Source organism: Mesocricetus auratus, unplaced genomic scaffold, assembly GCF_017639785.1.
Source record: "Mesocricetus auratus isolate SY011 unplaced genomic scaffold, BCM_Maur_2.0 Super-Scaffold_100009, whole genome shotgun sequence".
In the NCBI taxonomy this organism is placed as follows: Eukaryota; Metazoa; Chordata; class Mammalia; order Rodentia; family Cricetidae; genus Mesocricetus; species Mesocricetus auratus.
The window spans coordinates 66289034-66310215 of record NW_024429193.1 but is presented as its reverse complement, the minus strand read 5'-3'; the positions used below and the strand labels follow the sequence as shown (position 1 = coordinate 66310215).

The following is a 21182-nucleotide window of genomic DNA, read 5'->3' as shown; positions in this document are numbered from 1 at the left end:
CTGGGTCCTCATGCTGATGGCAAGCACTTTACCCACTATTTCCCTAACCCCAACCTTCACTATATGAAAATATTTATTTACTTAATGTTTTGCCTGCATATATGTCTGTGTACCAAGTGCATTCGTGGTGCCTGCAGAGGCCAAAAGAGGACTTTAGGTCCCCGAGGACTGGAATTACATGTGGTCTTAAGCTGCCACGTGGGGGCTGCAAACTGAACCCTGGTCCTCTGGAAGAGCACCCATGGTCCCTGACCTTGAACACCTGATTCTCCTACCTCCACATCTCAAGTGCCAGGATTACAGGCCAGAATTAACATGCCTTCACCAAGTTTTTATTCAGTTCTGCCTGTATTTTATTTTATTTTAAACTGCAATCAACCAGCATTTTTCTTTTGAGTTTTCCCCTTCTCGTCTTTGGAGATACCACAGTTTACTGTTTTTCTTCTTTACTTTGCTCTCTGGGTATCCTTTACCAGCTTCTACATCATTATGCGTTGCTCAACACTGAGGGCCCCAGGGCATTCTCCACAACTTTCTTAATTTTTTAATTAATTATTTTTTTAAAAGTCCAATCCCAGTTTCCCTTCCCTCCTTTCTTCCCACTCCTCCCACTCCCACCCCCCATCTGCTCCACAGAGAGGGTAAGGCCTCCCCTAGGAAGTCTACTACGTCTGCCCCATCATCCCATTGAGGCAGGACCAAGGCACCTCTCCTCCCCACACCCCTGTGTCTAGACTGGGCAAGGTATCTCTCCATATAGAATGGGCTCCACTAAGTCAGTTTGGGCATTGGAGTTAGGTCTTGGACCCACTGCCAGGGACCTCATATATTGTCCCAGCCACACCATTGTCTCCTATATTAAAGGAGTCTAGTTTGGTTTTATGCAGGTTCCCCATTTGTCAGACCTGAGTCAGTGATGGCTCACTAGCTCGGGTCAGCTGATTCTGTGGGTTTCTCCATCATGGTCTTGACTCCTTTGTTCATATTTTTGCTCATCCCTCACTTCAATTGTACTCCAGGAGCTTGGCCCATTGGTTAGTTATGGATTTTTACATCTGCTTCCATCTGTTTCTGGAAGAGAGTTCTAGCTTCTCTGGGGTTGTGGATTTTGCTTTTGCTTTATGTCTGGTATCCACTTTTGAGTACATATTACATTTGTCTTTCTAGGTTACCTCACTCAGGATGGTTTTTTTCTAGTTCTGTCCATTTGCCTGCAAATTTTCGGGTGTCATTGTTTCTTACCTGAGTAGTACTCCATTGTGTAAATGTACCACATTTTTGTTATCCATTCTTTGGTTGAGGGGCATCTAGGTTGTTTCCAAGATCTGGCTGCTACAAATAATGTTGTATGAATGTCGTTGAGCAAATGTCCTTGTGGTGTGAATGTGCCTCTTAAGGGTATATGCCCAGAAGTGGTATTACAGGATCTTTTTTTTTTTCTTTTGGTTTTTCGAGACAGGATTTCTCTGTGGCTTTGGAGGCTGTCCTGGAACTCGCTTTGTAGACCAGGATGGCCTCGAACTCACAGAGATCCGCCTGCCTCCGCCTCCCGAGTGCTGGGATTAAAGGCACACGCCACCAACGCCTGGCAATTCCTAACTTTATTTTATGATAAGTCGCCTTACTGATTTCCACAGCAGCTGTACAAGTTTGCACTCCCACCAGCAGTGGAGGAGTGTTCCCCTTTCTCCACATCCTCTCCATCATAAACTGTCATCAATGTTTTTGATCTTAGCCATTCTGGTCAGTTAAGATGGTATCTCAGATTTGTTTTCATTTGCATTTCCCTGATGACTAAAGATGTTGGGCATGTCCTTAAGTGTCTTTCTGCCATATGAGATTGTTCTGTTGAAACTTCTTTATTTTTAAAACTGTGCATATATATATCATATATATTTGTTTTGTTTGCTTTGGGTGTTTTTTTTTTTTTTTGGTTTTTTGTTTTGTTTTGTTTTGTTTTTTGGTTTTTCCAGAAAGGGTTTCTCTATGGATTTGGAGGCTGTTCTGGAACTAGCTCATGTAGACCAGGCTGGTCTTGAACTCACAGAGATCCTCCTTCCTCTGCTTCCTGAGTGCTGGGATTAAAGGCATGTGCCACCAACACCCAGCTTTGTCTTTGTTTTTTGAGACAGGTTTTCTCTATGTTGCCCTGGCTGTCCTGGAACTCACCTTGCTGAACTCACAGTCATCTACCTGCCTCCACCTCCAGAGTGCTGGGATCAAAGGTGTGCACCACCACCGCCAGACTGAGTAATAGCATTTTACCTTCCATGTGTAGTAAGTACCACTCATGCCTGGTGCGCACGGAGGCCAGAAGAGGGCAATCCCCCAGAACTAGAGTTTCTAATGAGTATAAGCTGCCAAGTGAGTGCTAGGAACCTAACAAGTGCAGCATCTCTCCAGTACCAAAAAGCATGTGCGCGTGCGTGCGTGCGTGCGTGCGTGCGTGCGTGCGTGTGTGTGTGTGTGTGTGTGTGTGTGTGTGTGTGTGTGTAGGGAAACATTCTTGTTTACATGTGGAGGTCAGAAGACAATTTGCGGGAGTTTGTTGTCATTTTCCACCATGTGGGTCCAGGATAGTCAGGGCTGAGAAACCCTCTCTGGAAAACAAAGAAAAAGAATCCTTCCTTCCTTCCTTCCTTTCTTTTTTAGGACTAATTTTCACTATGTAGCCCTACTTGCTATGATCTTTAACTCATAGACACCCTGCCTGCCTCTGCTTCTCAATTAAAGGCATATGTCACCAAGACAACTGCGTTTATATGTATAATTTTAAAAATAAATGGGTACTCTGCCTGCATGTACGTCTGCCTAGTGCACTTAGAGGCCAGAAGAGGGCATCAGACCCTTTGGGACTGGAGCTATGGAGCCTCGAGAACTACCATGTGGTTGCTGAGAACAGAACCTAAGTCTTCTACAAGAGCAGCAAGTGCTCCTAACCATGGGGCCATTTCTCTAGCCCCCTCTGTTTTCTTTCTTTTTCATTACATTGTGGTGATATATTATTTATCATCTAATAAAGATTGCCTGAAGTATCAGAATGCAAAGTCAGCCGCACTAGTTAATTAAAGAAGTTAGGAGGTGGTAGTACGCATGTTTAATCTCAGGAAACAGGCAGGCAGATCTCTGTTAGTTCAAGGCCACACTGAGCTACAGGACATTGATCCAGTCCTAAAGAGAAACAGCTCACACAAAGATGATCTCAGCTCTTAGGATGCCTCACCTTTAATCTCAGCACTAGGGAGGTGGAGACAGGAGTAATATGGCTGGGCGGAGAGAAGAGAGAGGAATATAAGGTAGGAGGAGACAGGAGCTCAGGGCATTTGCTTCTGAGAAGTGCAGTCTGGGGCTTGGTGGAGAGCAGTGCAGTCTGGATTGCACTCTGAGGATTCATGGAGACAAGATCACCCATTGTGGTCTGAGATAGAGGCAAGAGCTAGTGGCTTGCTGCTCTGCTTCTCTGATCTTCAGCTTGAACCCCAATATCTGTCTCTGGGTTTTCGTGTTAACATTTTATTGTCATCCCTCCTTGCGTGCGTGTGTTTACCACAGGACGTGTATATGTGGAGGTCAGAGGATACTTTACAGTTGCCTGTTTTCTCCTTCTCTAACTAAAGGTCAGTAGGCTTGGAAATCTTGAGTCATGCACCTTTAATCCTGAGAGTTTGAAGCCAGCCTGGTCTATAGAGCGAAATCTAGGACATCCAGGGCTACACAAAGAAATGGGAGGCCTGCCCCTTTCTGAACAGAGTTGGAGGAGGAGTGGAAGAAGAGGGGGGTAAATTGGAAGGGGATCTGGAGGAGTGGAGGGAGTGGAAACTGTGGTCTGTATGTAAATAAATGGGAAAATGCTATTTAAATAAAATTAAATTAAAAAACCCTCCTTGAAAAAAAACTAACTAAATAAATAATTCTGGAGCTGGAGAATTGGCTCAGTAGTTAAGAACACTAGCTGCTCTTCCAGAGGACCTAGTTTCAATTCCAGCTCTCAACTGTCAGTAACTCCAGTTCCAAGGGAATCTGACGCCCTCCACTGGCATCAAAAGCACTGAATATACATGGTGCACAAACATCTATGCAAGCAAAACAACCATATATACACATTAAAAACAAATTAAAACCGGGGGCTGTTGGGCCAGGTGTGTTGGCACACTCCTTCAGTGCACCCGAGTCAAAGGCAGGCAGAGTTACAAACCAGCCAGTTACAAAGACCTTATCTCAATAACAAAAAACAAAACAAAAATTAAGGAGCTGGAAATAGTTCAATGGTGCTACAGCTCTTTTGGAAGACTTCCTTTGCTGGGCAGTGATGGACCACACCTTTGATCCCAGCAGGCAGCGGCAGGCAGATCTTAGTGAGTTCAAGGTCAGTCTGGTCTACAGAGCGAGTTCCAGGACAGCCATGACTTGTTACACAGAGAAGCCCTGTCTGGAAAAAAAACAAAACACAAAACAAACAAATGAAAAAGAGTTGTGTTCCCAGCATTCACCTGAAAGCCCACAACCACCTGTAACTCCAGTTCCAGGAGATCTGATGCCTTCAGCTCTTTGCAGGCTCCTGTGTGATTGTGGAGCACAGAAATGCAAGCAGGCAAACACACACACACAAATGAAACCTTTTTTAAAATTATTTTAAGCTCAGGGATGTAGGTCAGTGTTGGAGTGCTTGCCTAGCATTTGAGGCCCTGGGTTCAGTTCCCTGTGGAGCAAATAAAACAAAAAATTGTACCCAACTTTTAAACACATTATTATTTTAGTTTTTATTGACAGACTCTCTCTACATAGACCTAGCAGTCCTGGAACTCACTATGTAGACCAGACTGGCCTCAAACATACAGAGATCCATTTATTTCTGCCTCACTAGTACTGAGATTAAAAGTTCGAGCCACCATGCCCAGCTTTAAGATGTTTTGTTTTGTTTTTTGAGACAGGGTTTCTTGTGTAGCCCTGGTTGTCCTGGAACTCTCTGCAGACCAGGCTGGCCTTAACTCAGAGATCTGCTTGCCTCTGCCTCCTGAAAACTGGGATTAAAGTTGTTCACCACCAACACCCGGCTAAAATGTATCCCCAGGAACCTGTGAGACACAGTGTGTAGATACTACAGACTACCGGCTCCTCTAGAAGAGCAGGGAGTACTCTTAACCACAGAGCCAACTCTCCAGACTTTTTTTTTAATACACCATCTCACACCATAGAATATAGGCTTCAGATCAGGGATTTGCTCATTGAATCTAAAACAGTGTCTCCAACTAACACTAATATTGCCAGTCGTGGTGGCTCACACCTGTATCTCACAGCACTTGAGAGGCTGAGTGAGGCAGGAGGATTGCCGCGTGTTCAAAGTCTGGATAGAGTACAGACACCTTGTCTCAAACTTAAAACAAACCCCTACAAACAAACAAAAAACAACCCGTCAATTATCAAAGTGGCAGCAAAAGTACCATGTGAACAGGTTCCTACTACTGTGGGAGTAGCAAGATGCCCTTAAGTAACGGCAAAAGAAGAGGCACTGCCCAGAGATGGCGTCAGGCTGCAAGGCCTGTTGAATTATTCACAACCATAACAGTGTAGCCTCAGGAAGGGGTGGGGCGCAGCCAGGACGATAAAAAGAAGTAGCACGTGAATACTGCCCCCCAGGGCCAGTTTTTGGAGACTAGATCTGTCCTATGCCAATGCTCTTTAAGGAGTAAACTCGGGAATCTTGATCTGCTTCCGTGGAGCAAATCCAAATACCACCCCCACAACCACCCCAGGCAACATATTAGCAGAGCGAGGCCCTACGGACACAGTGACGCATGCGCCAACCCTTGCCTCACCACGCAATCCTGGCAGCAGTGTAATCTACACTGTAGACCAATAACAAATTTAGGCTGCACGTGAGCTACGCAAATTAGACAGGCAACTGTCCCTGGAGAACCAATGAAAAGTAAGAGAAGGCCCGGATCCAACCTTCTAACTAACCTAAACGAAGTCACTGCCTCTAGTCCCGCGACTGCGCATTTTTGGACTGCAGCTCTTGCCGCGCAGGCTCTGAGGGGCACACTCCTCGCGCCCCGCCCACCTCGTGCTCATCCAGTCTTAGGATTCGCTCCGCCTCCTGTCTGCTGACTGTCCCCACTCTACTCGTCCGTTTCCCCGCCCCCTCGGCTCAGGCCCTGCCCCCTGATCCCGCTTTCCGCCCCGCCCTGCCTCCCTTATTATGGCCCGCCCACTCGCCTTTTGGCTGCTGGGATTTCCCTTAGCCTCCTGTTGGGGTTGCTGTTTCTCCGATTAGACGTCAGGGCAAATTGATCCTGGTTTTGGAGTCTGAATTTTTCCCTTTCCAGCATTTACACTGAACCACCCCATTATCACTGTTAGTTGCTGGTTAGTTTTTGTCAGCTTGACACCAGCCAGGAAGAGAGACTCATTGAAGGAATCGTCTCCATCCGATTAGCCTGTAGAGCATTTTTTAAATTTTTTATTTATTATGTATACAGTGTTCTGTCTGCATGTATGCCTGCAGGCAGGAAGAGGGTATCAGATCTCATTACAGATGGTTGTGAGCCACCATGTGGTTGCTGGGAATTGAACTCCAGACCTCTGGAAGACCAACTAGACCATCTTTCCAGCCCTAGAGTATTTTTTAAATTGCTGATTGATGTGAGAGGGCCCAGCCCACTAGATGATGCTGCCCTTAGACAGGTGATCTGGGTGTGGTTGTGTAAGCTTTTTCCTTCTAAAACAGGGTTTCTCTGTGTAACAGCCCTAGCTGTCCTGATACTAGCTTTGTAGACCAGGTTGGCCTCGAACTCACAGAGATCCACCTACCTCTGCCTCCCTAGTGCTGAGATTAAAGGTGCACCACCACCACTACTGCCTGGTTGGTTGTGTAAATTTTTAATCCCAGCATTTGAGAGGCAGGAAGATCTCTGAGTCAGAGGCTAGGTTGTCTACATAGTGCTGGAATTAAAGGCCTGTGCTACCATGGCTCAGGAAATAATCAAGTTCTCTTTTAAAAATATTTTATTTATTTATTCTGTATACAGTCTTCTGCCTGCGTGCCAGCAGAGGGCACCAGATCTCATTCAAGGTGATTGTGAGCCACCATGTGGTTGCCGGGAATTGAACTCAGGACCTCTGGAAGAACAGTCAGTGCTCTTAACCGCTGAACCATCTCTCCAGCCCCAACAAGGTCTTATTCAAACAAAATTAAGCCCCTGGTAGTGGTAGCACACTGCTTTTTTTTTTTTTTTTTTTTTTTTTTTTGGTTTTTCGGTTTTTCGAGACAGGGTTTCTCTGTGGCTTTGGAGGCTGTCCTGGAACTCACTTTGTAGACCAGGCTGGCCTCGAACTCACAGAGATCCACCTGCCTCTGCCTCCTGAGTGCTGGGATTAAAGGCGTGCGCCACCAACGCCCGGCTGGTAGCACACTGCTTTAATCCCAACATTTGGGAGGCAGAGTCAGGTAGATCTCTGTGAGTTCCAGGTCAGCTTGATCTACAAAGCAAGCTCCAGAACAAAGAAGAAGAAGAAGAGGAGAAGGAGGAGGAGGAGGAAGAAAGAAAAAAAGAAGAGAAAGAGAAACCAGCAGCTCTGGCTGAGGTGATAGAGTGCTTGATTGGTAAGGCCACAAACACAAAACTCTGGACTTGTGGATGGATGAATTAGAGGGGAGTCAGGCAACATGGAGAACAGATCCTAGGCAACACTTCCTGGAATTCAGGAAGTCTAAAAAGGGTGGGTACAGACAGTCAGAGCCATACAGCAGTTCTATAAGTACAACAATTTGCCACCTATCCCTGTGACATAGTAGATGCCACAAAGGCTTGAGGCTCCTAGAACAAGTAAAACATTGCCTTGTAGGCTCCCACATAAACACTGTTTAGTTGCAACATTCAGTATGAAGTACTGTTCCAAACACACTCATCTCAAAATAGCGCTGTGAGGCGGCACTCCTCTCCTATAGATAAGAAGCAGGTTTAGAGGAATTAATTTACTGACCTCAACATGATAACCAAACAGTAAATGATTATGAGTTGCCAGGATTCAAACACTATGAATAGAAGCTACACTTAAATAAAGCCCGAATCCAAGATAAGTAATAAATTTTTAGACAGTATGTGGCAAAGGTTTCACTGTTATAATCATAAAAACATAAGAGACTCAGACTGGAGAAATGGCTCAGAGGTTAAGAGCACTGACTGCTCTTCCAGAGGTCCTGAGTTCAATTCCTATATGGCTCACAACCATCTATAATGAGACCTGGTGCCCTCTTCTGATTTGCAGGCAGAACAGTGTGTACATAATAAATAAATCTTAAAAATACATAAAGAGACTCAGTCAACAAGCGTAAGGCTCCTGATGCCTGTTAAGTGCCCCACTTGGTTTATCCTCCTGACTTCTGGAATGCCTCTGTGAGATTATGTTGTTGTCTCTGTTTTCCAAGAGAGGAAACAGGTTTAGTGACATGGAATTAGTCAGATCATATTGTATGTGTCACTACCAGTAAATCTTACTTGATGTGGTTCACAAAGAATCTTCATAGACAGCCCTCTTCCGAGTCCACCAAAGATATATAACTTTGTACAGCACGCTCCAGTCCTGGATTACTTCACCAACCTCCCAGTCTTGTGTGGGAAGATGACTGCTTTCCAGCCAGCATCTGATGATGAAATGAGGGGATCCAGGAAGAGCCAATGAGCACTGCTCCCTCCTAGTCCTGCCACCCATTGCGGGACTGTGACTCCCTCCACCTTCTCCTCTGCTAAGCCTTTATGGAGGAGTCACCAGCAGCAAAGGGTCCCTCTTCCTCTGTGCACACCTGTCAACATTTCTATCTGTCTTCATCTGTAACTGTGTAACTGACTCTTGTGCCTCCCTAGTCTCCTTAGGGCAAAGATTGTGTGCATGTACTTTATTTTTTTAATTATGTTATGTATATCCATGTGTGGTATGTGCATGAACCCTTGGAGGCTAGAAGTTCCTTCTGTCTTGGAAATAGGAGCCTCTACGCAGCTCTTCACACAAGTCCTTATTCTAGCCTCTTCCTAAAGCTGTCAACCACGTAGACTTCCCAGAGTGTCATAGGTTAAGCAATGAATGAACAGCCTGGAAGAACCCCCGCTGCCCACTACAAATATGGCTTCGATTGCTTCACTTCCTTATCAGGTGACCATCTCAGTCGTCACATGACTTTGCCCTCCCCCTTTAAGCCGGAATTAACTTGCTGTGCTGGTCCAGATCCTGTGGCTATGGTACCTACCTACAGTGCTGTTTTTATTTCATAGGTCTTCTATCTCTCCTCAACTCTAGAACTGCCACAATCTCCTCCTCATTCATCGACGCTGAAGAGCTCAAGTCTTCACGACCTTCTAGAAAGGTAAGCAGGCAGGATTGCAATTTGCCTTGTCAACCTTGCTTCTGGAATTCAACGAATGGCAGATTCTTCTTTAAAATTCAGGCCATCATGGCTCTTTGAGTAAGGCACAGATAGAGGAGGGCTGAAGGCTGAAATCGATGGGATGGGCAGGAAACTCACTGGCAGAGTGGCTGCAAAGAGGGACATATCCAGTGTCTGTGTGCATTGTGTAATCACTAACAAAGATGGGGGTCTATGCCGTGGGCATCCACAGGCAGCTAAGCCCTGTCCAGGAGAGTGGCTGGGAACAGAGAGGGGCTTACCTTCTAATCGTTTCTCATTCTGTTCTCAGGAGTGTCTCAGACACCTGGGCGGGGTAGGTATCATGGCTGCCAGGCTCATAGGATTCTTCCTACTTCAGGCAGCGTCATGGGCATATGGTAAGTGAGCCAAGGAGGAGGGTGGCAGCATGGACATTTGCTCTGCCCCACAGTCCTTTGGAAACCTCCCACTAAGATGGAGAGCTTTCCGCAGAGGCTCTAACTCTTTTAGAGTGCCTGAGACAACTATGGGCTGGGAGTGCAGTGGAGGGATTTTTAAAATATTATTGTTCAGCATCCTTGACTCTCATACCTGCTCCCCCAATCACCCACTTTGATGGTTGCCTTTGTTTGTGCCCCTGCCTTCTAGGTGCCCAGCCCTGCATCCCTAAAAGTTTTGGCTACAGCTCAGTGGTCTGTGTCTGCAATGCCACCTACTGTGACTCTCTTGACCCCCTGACCTTACCTGCTGCTGGTAGCTTCAGCCGCTATGAGAGCACTCGGAGTGGGCGTCGGATGGAGCTGAGTGTCGGATCCATCCAGGCCAATCGCACTGGCACAGGTAGCCACGTTATCTGCCACTCTAAGCCCGCTGGGCCCCCTGGCTTGAGGTCACACCACACCACGTTATCAGTGTGTTCTCGACTGTACACTAACTACGCCCCTCCTCTCCGCATCGTGTCCCCAGGGCTGCTACTGACCTTACAGCCAGAAGAGAGGTTCCAGAAAGTGAAAGGATTTGGAGGAGCAATGACGGATGCCACTGCGCTCAACATCCTTGCCTTGTCACCCTCTACCCAGAATCTGCTGCTCAAATCATATTTCTCTAGTGAAGGTGAGGAAGGGCAGTATAAGGTTACACAGTATAATTGATATCTTTTTTATACCCTGGTTTTATTTTTTTAATTTCTATTACATTTTATTATTTATTGTGTGTGCTATACGTGGGTGTGAGGCCAGAGAACAATTTTCAGGTGTGCATTGTCTCCTTCCACCGTGTGGATGGCGGGGATTGAATCAGGTCCTTGGGCTTGGCACCAGGCACCCCTACTCACTGAGCCATCCTGCCAGCCTTTTTACTCTGATTTTCATGTTCTTCCCTGAAATTTGCCTCCGCCCTTCTTCCTCTTCTCCCCTCCCCTCTCTCTCCTTCTCTGAGCAGGTCTCATGTATTCCAGATTCAAATTCACTATGTAGTCACTGATGACTTTGAACTCCCGACCCTCCCGAGTGCTGGACTACAGATTGTGTCACCACACCCAGTTTACTCAGTGCTGGAGCTCAAACTTGGGGCTTTGTGCATTCTTGGCAAGCTTTCTGCCACCTGAGTTACATCCCTGTCCTGCCTGTCTCTTTCCTCTCCCCCTCTGTCCCTTCCCTCCCTGTTTCTGTAGATCAGCCTTGCCGTGACTGGCCTCAAACTCTTCCTGACTTGGTCTCCCAAGGGCTGGGATCACACACAAGTCCCCAAGTGTTGGCGCCTCAGTGCCACTGAAACAGATCGCTTTAATATTCTGCTAAGTACTTAAGGGGACATGAAAACTGCTCAGGAGGGGCTTGTTCTTCACTCTGGTTCTGCTTCCTACAGTTCCATACCTCATTCCCTTTGGAGAAGCGACTGTATTGAATGAGACCCCATTGAGGACTAACACATGGTTAAAGTCAATTTCCATACTTGCTTTCTTTTTTTCCTTCTCTGCTTTTTTTCTTCTTTCTTTTTATCTTTTTTTTTTTCTTTCTTTTTTTGTAGCCCTGGCTGGCCTACTCACATGCCTCTAGAGGTATGGGATTACAGTCAAGGCGCCACCTCACTTGGCTCCATGCTCTGTTGATTCAGATTTCCCCATCTTGGCCATCCTTTTCTGCAGGAATTGAGTATAACATCATCCGGGTACCCATGGCCAGTTGTGACTTCTCCATCCGTATCTACACCTATGCTGATACCCCTAATGACTTTCAGTTATCCAACTTCAGCCTCCCGGAAGAAGACACCAAGCTCAAGGTGGGCATTCTGGTTGCTTCAGCCCTCTTGGCATTGCTGTCTGGGGACTGGGAAGGTCCAGGCTAGAGCTTTCTGCAGATCCAGGTAGAACCTTCTCCTGCAGCGTGTTTGACCTGGGGGTAGGAGGGTGGGGGCTGGAGGTTGGACCTGACGCACTGGTTAGGCTAGTTTGTGTTCAATTCTGGGTGTCTCTCTCTTCACGACATCTGTCTCCAGATACCCCTGATTCACCGAGCTCTGGAGATGTCCCCACGCCCCATCTCACTCTTTGCCAGTCCCTGGACATCGCCCACTTGGCTCAAGACCAATGGAGCAGTGAATGGGAAAGGGTCACTCAAGGGCCAGCCAGGGGACATCTACCACCAGACCTGGGCCAATTATTTCGTCAAGTAAGGGATCATCAGGGCCATGGGGTCTGTACCAACCTCTCTTTTGGACACCTCGGTCTATATCCTACCCTTTGACCGGCTCCACTTCCAGATTTCTACATTTTGTGCCCCTCAGATGGTCAGTTTTACCTATTCCCAAGGTCTTGGCCCATTTTCTTGGTCTTGATCATTCATGTCATTTCTCTCTTGCCAGGTTTCTGGATGCTTATGCTAGGCACAAGCTAAAATTCTGGGCAGTGACGGTGGAGAATGAGCCTTCTGCAGGGCTCATAACCGGGTACCCCTTTCAATGCCTGGGCTTCACTGCTGAACAACAGAGAGACTTCATTGCCCGTGACCTAGGGCCGGCGCTCTCCAACAGCTCTCACGACGTTCAGCTGTTCATGCTAGACGATCAGCGTTTGCTGTTGCCCCGCTGGGCACAGGTGGTAAGGTCTAGAACTTCCCAGGGTGTCCTAGTGGACCTCAAGTTGCCATCCAAAATGACTGGTTACAATTTTAGGGTTCCTTCCCTGTGCCAGGGTTGAGACAGGATCTTGTTATATACACTAGGCTGGCCTTGAAGTTGTGGTCATCCCCCTGCCTCTTAAGGGCTGGGATTATAGGCATGAGCCACCACACCTGACTTCTCCCACATTTATTTATTATGGGTTTCAAGACAGTGTTTCTCTGTATTTTGGAGACTATCCTGGAACTCGCTTTGTAGACCAGGCTGGCCTCGAACTCACAGAGATCCACCTGCCTCTGCCTCCCGAGTTCTGGGATTAAAGGTGTGTGCCACCACTACCGCCCGGCTATTATTTTTTTATTTATTTTAAAGAGGATTGCACTATGTAACTCTGATTGACCTGGAACTATGTAGACCAGACTGGGCTTGAACTCATAGAGATCTACTTGCTTCTGTCTCCAGAGTGTTGGGATTAAAGGCCCACACCACATACCTGTCCTCTCAACTCCTTTTTTATGTACATGTAGGTGCAGATGTGGGCCTTAGATAACAATTCAGGAGCAGCTGGTTTTAGTGTGTCCTTTGCTTTGTTTTGGTTTGTGAGCCTGAGTCCCTCACCGATTAGGCTAGGTTTGCCAGCCCCTGAGCCCCAGGGATGCACCTGCCCCTTACCTGCCCAGGTCCTCAGCTGCATGGCAAGCACTTTACCAGCTCCCAAAAGCCTCCTGGACCACCCTAGGCTGGATCTGGTTGCCAGGGCAGCGCCGTCTCTGGATGTCGGGATGGCTGTCCTGTCATTTCCAGGTCTCTCATCCTACTGCCCACTCCCCAGGATGTGTAGTTCCTTTCAGACCCCCCTGTGCAGGACGTGTGGCCAGGGCCCCTCCCTAATGTTCCTCCCATCTCTCTGCAGGTACTATCAGACCCAAACGCAGCGAAGTATGTTCACGGCATTGCTGTACACTGGTACATGGATTTCCTGGCTCCAGCCAAGCTCACTTTAGGGGAGACACACCGCTTGTTCCCCAACACCACACTCTTTGCTACAGAGGCCTGTGTGGGCTCCAAGTTCTGGGAACAGAGTGTCCGGTTGGGCTCCTGGGGTCGAGGGATGCAGTACAGTCACAGCATCATCACGGTGAGCCATGTCTCCCTCTCCAGTCTCAGCTGGCCGGGCAGCTTGCTCTTCGGTGCAGCTGTGGGATGCCCTGGTTCTTGTTCCCCTCACAGACGTGCATTCCGTCTCTCTTTCTTCATGCTTGGCCCAGACAGCCATACCTGCCTTAGATTTCCAGCTCCAGAGATGCCTCCATCTTCACAATCCTCTTCTCAGATATCGAGGCAGACCGCTCTTTCAAAGAACAAGCCCCTCCTAACCCCAACTTCCTGATGTGATTCTTACCTATCCTCTCTAGATATCTCACCCATTTAACTTCTACACTTGCATCTGCTCTAGAACCTCCTTTACCACGTGGCTGGATGGACCGACTGGAACCTTGCCCTGAACCCTGAAGGAGGGCCCAACTGGGTCCGCAACTTTGTTGATAGCCCCATTATTGTAGACATCCCCAAAGACACATTTTACAAGCAGCCCATGTTCTACCATCTTGGCCACTTCAGGTGAGTGGAGGGCGGGCATCCCCATTCCATACCAGGCCTATCTGTAACAGGCTTACATCATCCTATACCGTGAAGGAGCAGGAAGGGTTCAGGGTGGAAACCCTGGGAGGGCCACACTGCTCAGTTGCACCATGTAGGCAGGAAGTAACTAGGTGGCATCAGAGCTACAGATAATCCCTGGATGACTGATGCTAGAGTCGTGATGCAGGAGGACAAGGACAAGGCCCAGCAGCGCAGCTGAGGCTTAAAATTACGTGTGGCTGTGTTGCCCGGAAAACCTGTGGTTTCCTATTTCCCTGTCCAGGTCTCCCACATAGTTGTACATCCCCAGGTAGCTTTGGTAGATCCCAATAGCAGAGATGATGCTGAGGAGAGCTTGATGGACGGTACCCTCAGGGCTAGAGTCCCTGATGATGCCTGTCTTCACATTCAGCAAGTTCATTCCGGAGGGATCCCAGAGAGTGGGGCTGGTGGCCAGTGAGAAGAATGACTTGGACACGGTGGCACTGATACGCCCTGACGGCTCTGCAGTTGTGGTTGTGTTAAACCGGTAAGCTGGGTGCGGGGCAGGTCTGGGCCTGAGCAGTGTTGGCAGTCAGCCTCGGTGGGTTGATTCTCAGTTTTCCTTCTCTCCAGCTCCTCTAAGGATGTCCCTCTTACCATCAGTGATCCTGGCCTGGGCTTCCTGGAGACCATCTCACCCAGCTACTCCATTCACACTTACCTGTGGCGTCGCCAGTGATGGGACAGATACCCAAGCAGGCACTTGGGCTTAGCATGGGCATTAAAGGGCAGAGTTAGCTTCTGTGCTGTCTGTGACTAAAGAAGGCATGGCAGAGCCTGGGAGCCTTACAGTGGCCCAGGCACAGGAGCCACGTTTGGGTGTCTTATTCTCCCTTCCAGTATATGCTAGGGGTGGGAAGCCCTGGCTTCCTTCCAATTCCCCATGCTTGTAAAGTGTGTGCCATGTACTAGTTGCCTGTGGAATCTGGGCCTAAGTCCAGGGTGAGTTCCCTGTCGGTAAAACACAAACTAGGCGTGGGGACGACTCCGGAAGTTGGACCTATGCAGAGAAGCAATTTAAGGCAGTGTAAGGACTGAAGCAGGGTTAGAACCCAGCTGTCTACACTTAAGCATTCTTATTGAAGCATCTAGGAAAATGGCAGCACTATAAAGAAGATAATGTTTGATCCCAGTGTAAATAGCTTTATTCTATAGATAGCACCCCATTTTTGGCTGCTCCAACAATGAGGAGACAAAGGGGCATCTGGAATGAATGACAGTAGAAAAATCAGTCCTACGAGCATGAATACATCATTCCTCTTCATCCTCCTCAGTCATGCCCAAGGCCCGGGTACTTGGGGTCCGAGCAGGGGTTGCCCGGTGGATAGAAACAATGCCACTGAGCAAGGCATAGCCCACCATGGCTGCTAGCCCTGCCAGCACAGATAGAATCTGGTTCCGGCGCCGGTACGGCTCCTCCTCAGTCTCAGGGCCTGCTGGTGTCTGCTGTGGAGGTGGCACCTCAGCTAGGGGACAAGGAAGGAAAGTGGAAAAGGGAGCTTGTTCCCGGAGCCCAGCCCATCCTCCCCATCCGCTCCTTACCTCCATCCCGGGGAAAGTAGAGGCTAAGGATGTGGGTACAGTAGACACAGAGGTTGTGCAGCCCACGAAGGTGGGCCTGCAGCTTCCCATTGGGCAGCTTTGCCTGCAGCAGCAGGACCAAATGGCTAAAAACAAAGGCATCCAGGGAAGCAGGGCTGGAGAGACAGAAAATCGGGATGAAGTGGACAGCTGTGCAGGGTCAGCATGGACCAAGAGGAAAAGTCTGCTTTAGTGGAGAGAAGGCTCTGGGCAGCAAGGGTCACCAGGGGAAGGCAGGACACCTAGCTCTGGATTTGGTAAGGGGAGTTTCTCCCAGGTGGCGCCAGCCTGGCCCTGAATGAAGCTCTATCCCAGGGCTGCATAAAGGACACATTGAGTGCCCCACAGCCCGACAGACTCCTCCTGTGCCTGGCTGCTCTCCCATCCCACCCTCCTGTACCACCAAGGAGGTTCTAGTCCCACAGGCAGCCCCCTGTCACCGGAGTCAGTGTCTGTCCTAAGAACTTCTCATTCACACCCCAGCTCAGGCTTTGACACCTGAACCCGTATTTTCTTCAAACATCCATTTGTTCCCCTTGGCGTTTGACTCACGCATCGCCAAAGAAGAACTTCTGAGAACCCAGACGCTGAGAGAGAAGGGTTAGACACTCCCGAGCCTCTTGATACAGCTGCAGAAAGGACACAAGAATGTGGCTGGGGAGCTGCGCCCCTTCCTACTGTGGACACTCATTCTTAGCCACTGTCTTTGGGTTCACCTCATGTGCCACGACACTACCTCTTTCTCTAGTTCTTCCTCATTCTCTGTTCTGTGCTCGCCACACAGCAGCTGCAGCCGCTCCATGTGCTGGCGTTGCATGCGGCCGGGCAGGAAGAAGTTGAGGGGAAAGGGCATAGCCTCTGCATACCATTTCCGGGTCACTTCCACATAGTTCTTGGCGTCTATCCAAAAAGTATGTATCTGGATGGGCAGACACAATGGAAGGGAAACCTGAGCCAGTGCGCCTGCCTGTCACAGGGTGAGGTTCTATGTCCCATCCGCTCTGACGTGTGTGTGCCTCTGGCCCCTTTCTCACAGGCTGTGGACACTGGGTCTGGGCGTACTCACTAGCACAGGCAGTAGTTTCTCTTCCAGCAGAGACATGAAGGCTAGGGTATCCGCTCCTTGCCGAGCTGACAGATCATAATCAGCATTATACTTCTGTGGAAGAAACGTTCACAAGGTGAAGACTGAGCGCTTTCTCAGTAGGGAAGAACGGCACCCGCGCTAGCCTGAGTAGGGTGGAGGTAGAATAGGGAGCTTTTCCTACTGAGGGCTCCTTGCCTCAGCCCAGCCAGTAGCCTGTTGCTGTTGGCAGAAAGCCTGGGCTTTGGAGCCCACTGGCTGTCAAAGTCCTGCACCCACTGGGGGGAGGAAAGAAGGCCAGGCCACAAAGTGGGAGCAGCTCCCAGAGTTTTCCACGGAAAGCTGGCAACGTGCCCACTGACAGCAACTTTATAACAGTAGCTTCCTGATCCAGACACCACAGAGCTAGCAAAGTTGAGCTCAACTGTGGGCTGGGCCTCAGCCCATGACTTAGAAATTAGGGGGCACCATCCTTACCCTCCTTGGACCCAGTGAATTGATGCGCAGCTCCCCCCACCTCCAGCTTGCCTCTCCTGACCAAGCTCGTGGCTATCTCTTCCGCTTTACTCCAAAGCCTACATGCCGTCACTGCACATATAACCCACCAGCAGCCTCATCTTAGTGTGGCCTACTGTTCCCGGCTTCAGTCTGTCCCTCAGCATCTCCCTACACATACTAAGAAAGCTTTGTCCCCACATAACCTCTTGAGCATGACTCTTAAATCTCCCCGAACCCGTTTCTCCTTTATGGGATAAGATAGTCATCTTTTTCTCTCAATGTGGCTGGGTTTGGAAATAATTTAGGAAAGAACCCTTTGGAAACTGAAAAGGCTGTGTTTATTCGCAAGGAATCAAGGCAGCAACCAATATCCTGCCAGGAACTTTGGCTTTTATCTGGATTCCAAACTTCCAATACTTTCCCAGCTCCCTGGAAAGTTAGTGAGAAAGAGGAACTTATTTCTGATTGTATGTTCCCTCTTGGAACAAAACCACGGATGCCAGGCCTCTTAAATGTTGGCTAAGCCCCCTGGTTTTACAAGTGAAGAGTTTTGGTCAGTGAGACGGTTCAGCAGGTAAATGTACTTATTATCAAGTTTGAGGACATTCGTCCCATCCCAAGAGCCCATATAGTGAGAGGGGAGGAATGGATCCAGCAAGCTGTCCTCTGACCCCTCCAAGCAGCTGCAGTATGTGTACACACACCCCCCCACACACACACAAGATAAATGTTTAAAACCAAAAACAAGACTTTATTGCTCTGTTTGTTTGAGACAGGGTTTCTCTATGTGACAGCTCTGGCTGTCCTCGAACTCACTTTGTGGGTTAGGCTGACCTTGAACTCACAGAGACCTACCTCTGTCTCCCAAGTGTTGGGATTGAGGGCTCGAGCCACCACTGCCCCTATTGTTTTGGAAAGTGAAATTACTTGTCCCACATCCCAGTCAATGGCAGAAGAACAGAACTAAGGCCTCCCACTCTCTTGTAATTCTCAGCTTAGAACTAAGTTTTGTTCACCTCTCTCCAGCATAAAAAGATATAATCCTTAGTGGGGTTGGAGAGATGACTCAGCAGTTAAGAGCACTGGCTGCTCTTCCAGAGAACCTGAGTTCAGTTCTCAGCACCCACATGGTGACTGTCTGTAACTCCAGTTCAGAGGATCCAACACCTCCAACACACATAAAATAAAGTAAAAACTGGTATAATCCTTAGAAGTCCCTTCTTTCCTTTCTCCCTCTCCAACCCCTGACTCTCTTCCTTCTTTGGTAGGGTCTCACCATCTAGTCCTGGCTGGCCTGAAACTCACAGATTTGCCTGCCTCTGCCTTCCAAGTGCTGGGATGAAAGGTGCTCACTCCTGACTTCTCTCTCTTTTTGAGACATGTATCCCAGGCTGCCCATACACATATTATACAATGAAAGATAATCTTAAGTTTCTGATCGTCCTGCCTCTACCAAGTGCTGGGCCTATATGCACACGCCACCATGCCTATTTCTATTGGAAGCCCCTTTCCAGGGCCCCCCAAAGCCACCTGCTGCCCTCTGCTCTTATTTCCCTGTGTCATCAGCCTACCTTTTTCCTCCCTCCCTGCCTAGCATTCAGAAGAAATTTGATTTCTCATTCTGCCCTGTCACCAAGGCCTCTAAGTTTAATATCTGGCCAACTGCTTATCCTGCTTGGCATGCGTTTGGTGTTCAATAAACATTACGCTGAGTGGGCTGGACTTCTTTCACTGTTGGCCCCTAGTCACCTACCTCTTTACGAAGATGGGTGATGATCTTGTGTGGGACCGAGATCACCTCTCCACTGCTGGTTCGAAGGGCTGGCAGAGTCCCTGATATTGAGAAAGAAGTGTGTCAACAAGATCCCAGCTTGCCTACACATGCTCATTTATCACACTGGCATCTCCTGCTCCTCCCCTTGCACACCCCCTTCCTTACAGGACACCGTTTACCTGAAGGGCTCTGCCAGGGACTGCTGGCCTTTCGTACCTTCAGTGGGGCGCCTGTAAATCTGGCATAGGTCTGCAGAGAAGGAGGCAAAGGCAGAGAGTGGTTTCACAAAGTAACCAAGAAAAGAGCTGTTCACGCAGTACACCATGTGCCCTGAGCTCTACTTTATACCAGGAGGAAAGGCACTTACAAACGGGCAAGCATCCACAATTACATACTGGGAAAATCTCCCCTTCTGCCATCTGGGTTGTAAAACCTACCCTCAGAGCTTTTCCTGACTAACGTCCCTTCTCCTGGAAGTAATGACTTACTTTGGCGGTCTCTGTTCCCACTCTGACATCATATACCTGAGCATTTTATTATCTGCTTACATGTTTGCCTTTGTGTAAACAACGACACGGGGGTCAAAATCTTACTGCAAGGCAGTGTTTGACACTGTAAGAAGCATAGTAAATACTTTTACAATCCGGAAGAGGTTGAGTGAAATAAAGCAAATCTGTCTAGTTCCAAAGCCCTTCCTACAGTCCGGCTGTGGGCTGTCTGGTCTACAAAAACTAGACTCAATAATAAACTCTTAGTGACAAAGAGGGTGGAGAGGGCTGGGAGAGCAGAAACGCGAAATCTAGGATTACTAAAATCGTCCAGGAGGGATTACCCCAAGGTCATACAGCCAATAAATGGATAGGCAAGGTCTAAAACCTATCTTCTGAATCCCTGACCAGACCTGCTTCCACAGCTACACGAATTTATCCTAGTGAACCACAGCGTAAGGCACTGAGCCGTCGTCGGCCTTCGATTGCTTCAGTCTCTCTCAATATGCTCGTGTTTGGGCTCCCGGCAAAGTTCGTGCCCCCTCCCCGGCCCTCCAGGGGAGGACGCCTGCATCATCCCTCACCAGCACAGCCAGACTGTCCAGGTCCACAGACGGCAGCCCCCAGCCCCCAGCCCAGCAGAATAGCTCCATGGGCGCCGCCATCTTGCTCAGCCTCTGACCCGGAAGCACCTCCTTAGGCGCGTCCGCCTCCTCTCGCCGGGAACCGCCCCGGGCCGCTGCCTCTCTGGCGTCGGGGGGGTGGGGGTCTGGGGCGGCCTCCGGGCAGGCGCGGGTCTTCGCGGCCTGCGGGGCGGCGGGCCCGCAGGGGGTGGGGCCTGGGGCTCGGGCGGCGCGCGGCCGCGGGCTCATCCTGAGGCGGGCCCGGCAGGGGGGCTGGGCTGCCATCCTGGCGCGCCTGGCAGAGCCGAGGCGCCTGTGCCGGGAGCAGCAGCGAGCCGCCGAAGACACGCGGGGCTTGGCAGAGGGGCATCCGGTGCGGCTCGTCCGGCTCTGGGGACACTTGCCAAGCTGCGCGTGGCCTCGGCAGCCCCGGGCCCCCTCAGGTCTCAGCCCCGAGCGGGAGTGGCGGGGGCGTCCCCAGAGCCGCATGTTTTCCACAGCGCGTTATGTTTGGAGCGGACCGCGCGCTGCCTGTCGCCATGGAAACAAAACAGGGGCGGTGGCGGCGCCGGAGTGAGGCCCGGCTGGGGCCTGGGTGGGGGCAGGGGAGGTGCGGCTGGCGGGCTGTCGCCTTCGTAACGGGAACTCCGGGTTCACCCCGAAGCTCCCCTCGGGTTCACCCCGGACAAGGGCTCCCGCGGCCCCCGGGGTTCACCAGCCCCATGCTCGCCCCTGCTCCAGCCTCTGGCGATCTTTTCCCCTTTTCCCGATTTCTTCATTTCGGCCTCACTGACCAGTTTAGACTCCATCGTCCAGTTGCTGTCGGACGCTTGCAGACTTCCATTTTTTCCCAACAACGAGGGGACATGCCAGGGACCCAGCACCCCGTAATAAAAGTGTTTGCCGTGCCACAGCAATAAGCTTCGTGTCGTTGGTGTCCTCTATAGCAAGC

General features: G+C 49.5%; 2 protein-coding genes across 3 annotated transcripts; one reads left to right on the top strand and one right to left on the bottom strand.

Annotated features, from left to right (window-relative positions):
* Positions 1–9179: 9179 nt before the first annotated feature.
* Gba (glucosylceramidase beta) lies at positions 9180–14924 on the top strand. The gene is made up of 11 exons (XM_005080155.4): positions 9180–9361; positions 9693–9780; positions 10031–10222; positions 10349–10495; positions 11529–11662; positions 11879–12051; positions 12245–12479; positions 13413–13637; positions 13956–14119; positions 14553–14669; positions 14756–14924. The coding sequence occupies exons 2-11, from the start codon at positions 9726–9728 to the stop codon at positions 14859–14861; spliced, it is 1548 nt and encodes a 515-aa protein (XP_005080212.1). The 5' UTR covers positions 9180–9361; positions 9693–9725; the 3' UTR covers positions 14862–14924.
* Positions 14925–15309: 385 nt separating this feature from the next.
* Positions 15310–20753, bottom strand: Mtx1 (metaxin 1). Of its 2 annotated transcripts, none has more exons than XM_040752410.1 (8): positions 20300–20753; positions 19299–19368; positions 19099–19178; positions 16830–16922; positions 16500–16682; positions 16316–16392; positions 15725–15879; positions 15310–15648 (listed from the first exon to the last, which is right to left on the bottom strand). In XM_040752410.1, exons 1-8 carry the CDS (start codon positions 20717–20719, stop codon positions 15434–15436), a joined length of 1293 nt encoding a protein of 430 aa, XP_040608344.1. In that variant the 5' UTR covers positions 20720–20753; the 3' UTR covers positions 15310–15433. The 2 variants fall into 2 exon arrangements, with proteins under 2 accessions (XP_040608344.1, XP_005080213.1); XM_005080156.4 differs by having other exon boundaries at positions 20192–20747.
* Positions 20754–21182: the final 429 nt, after the last annotated feature.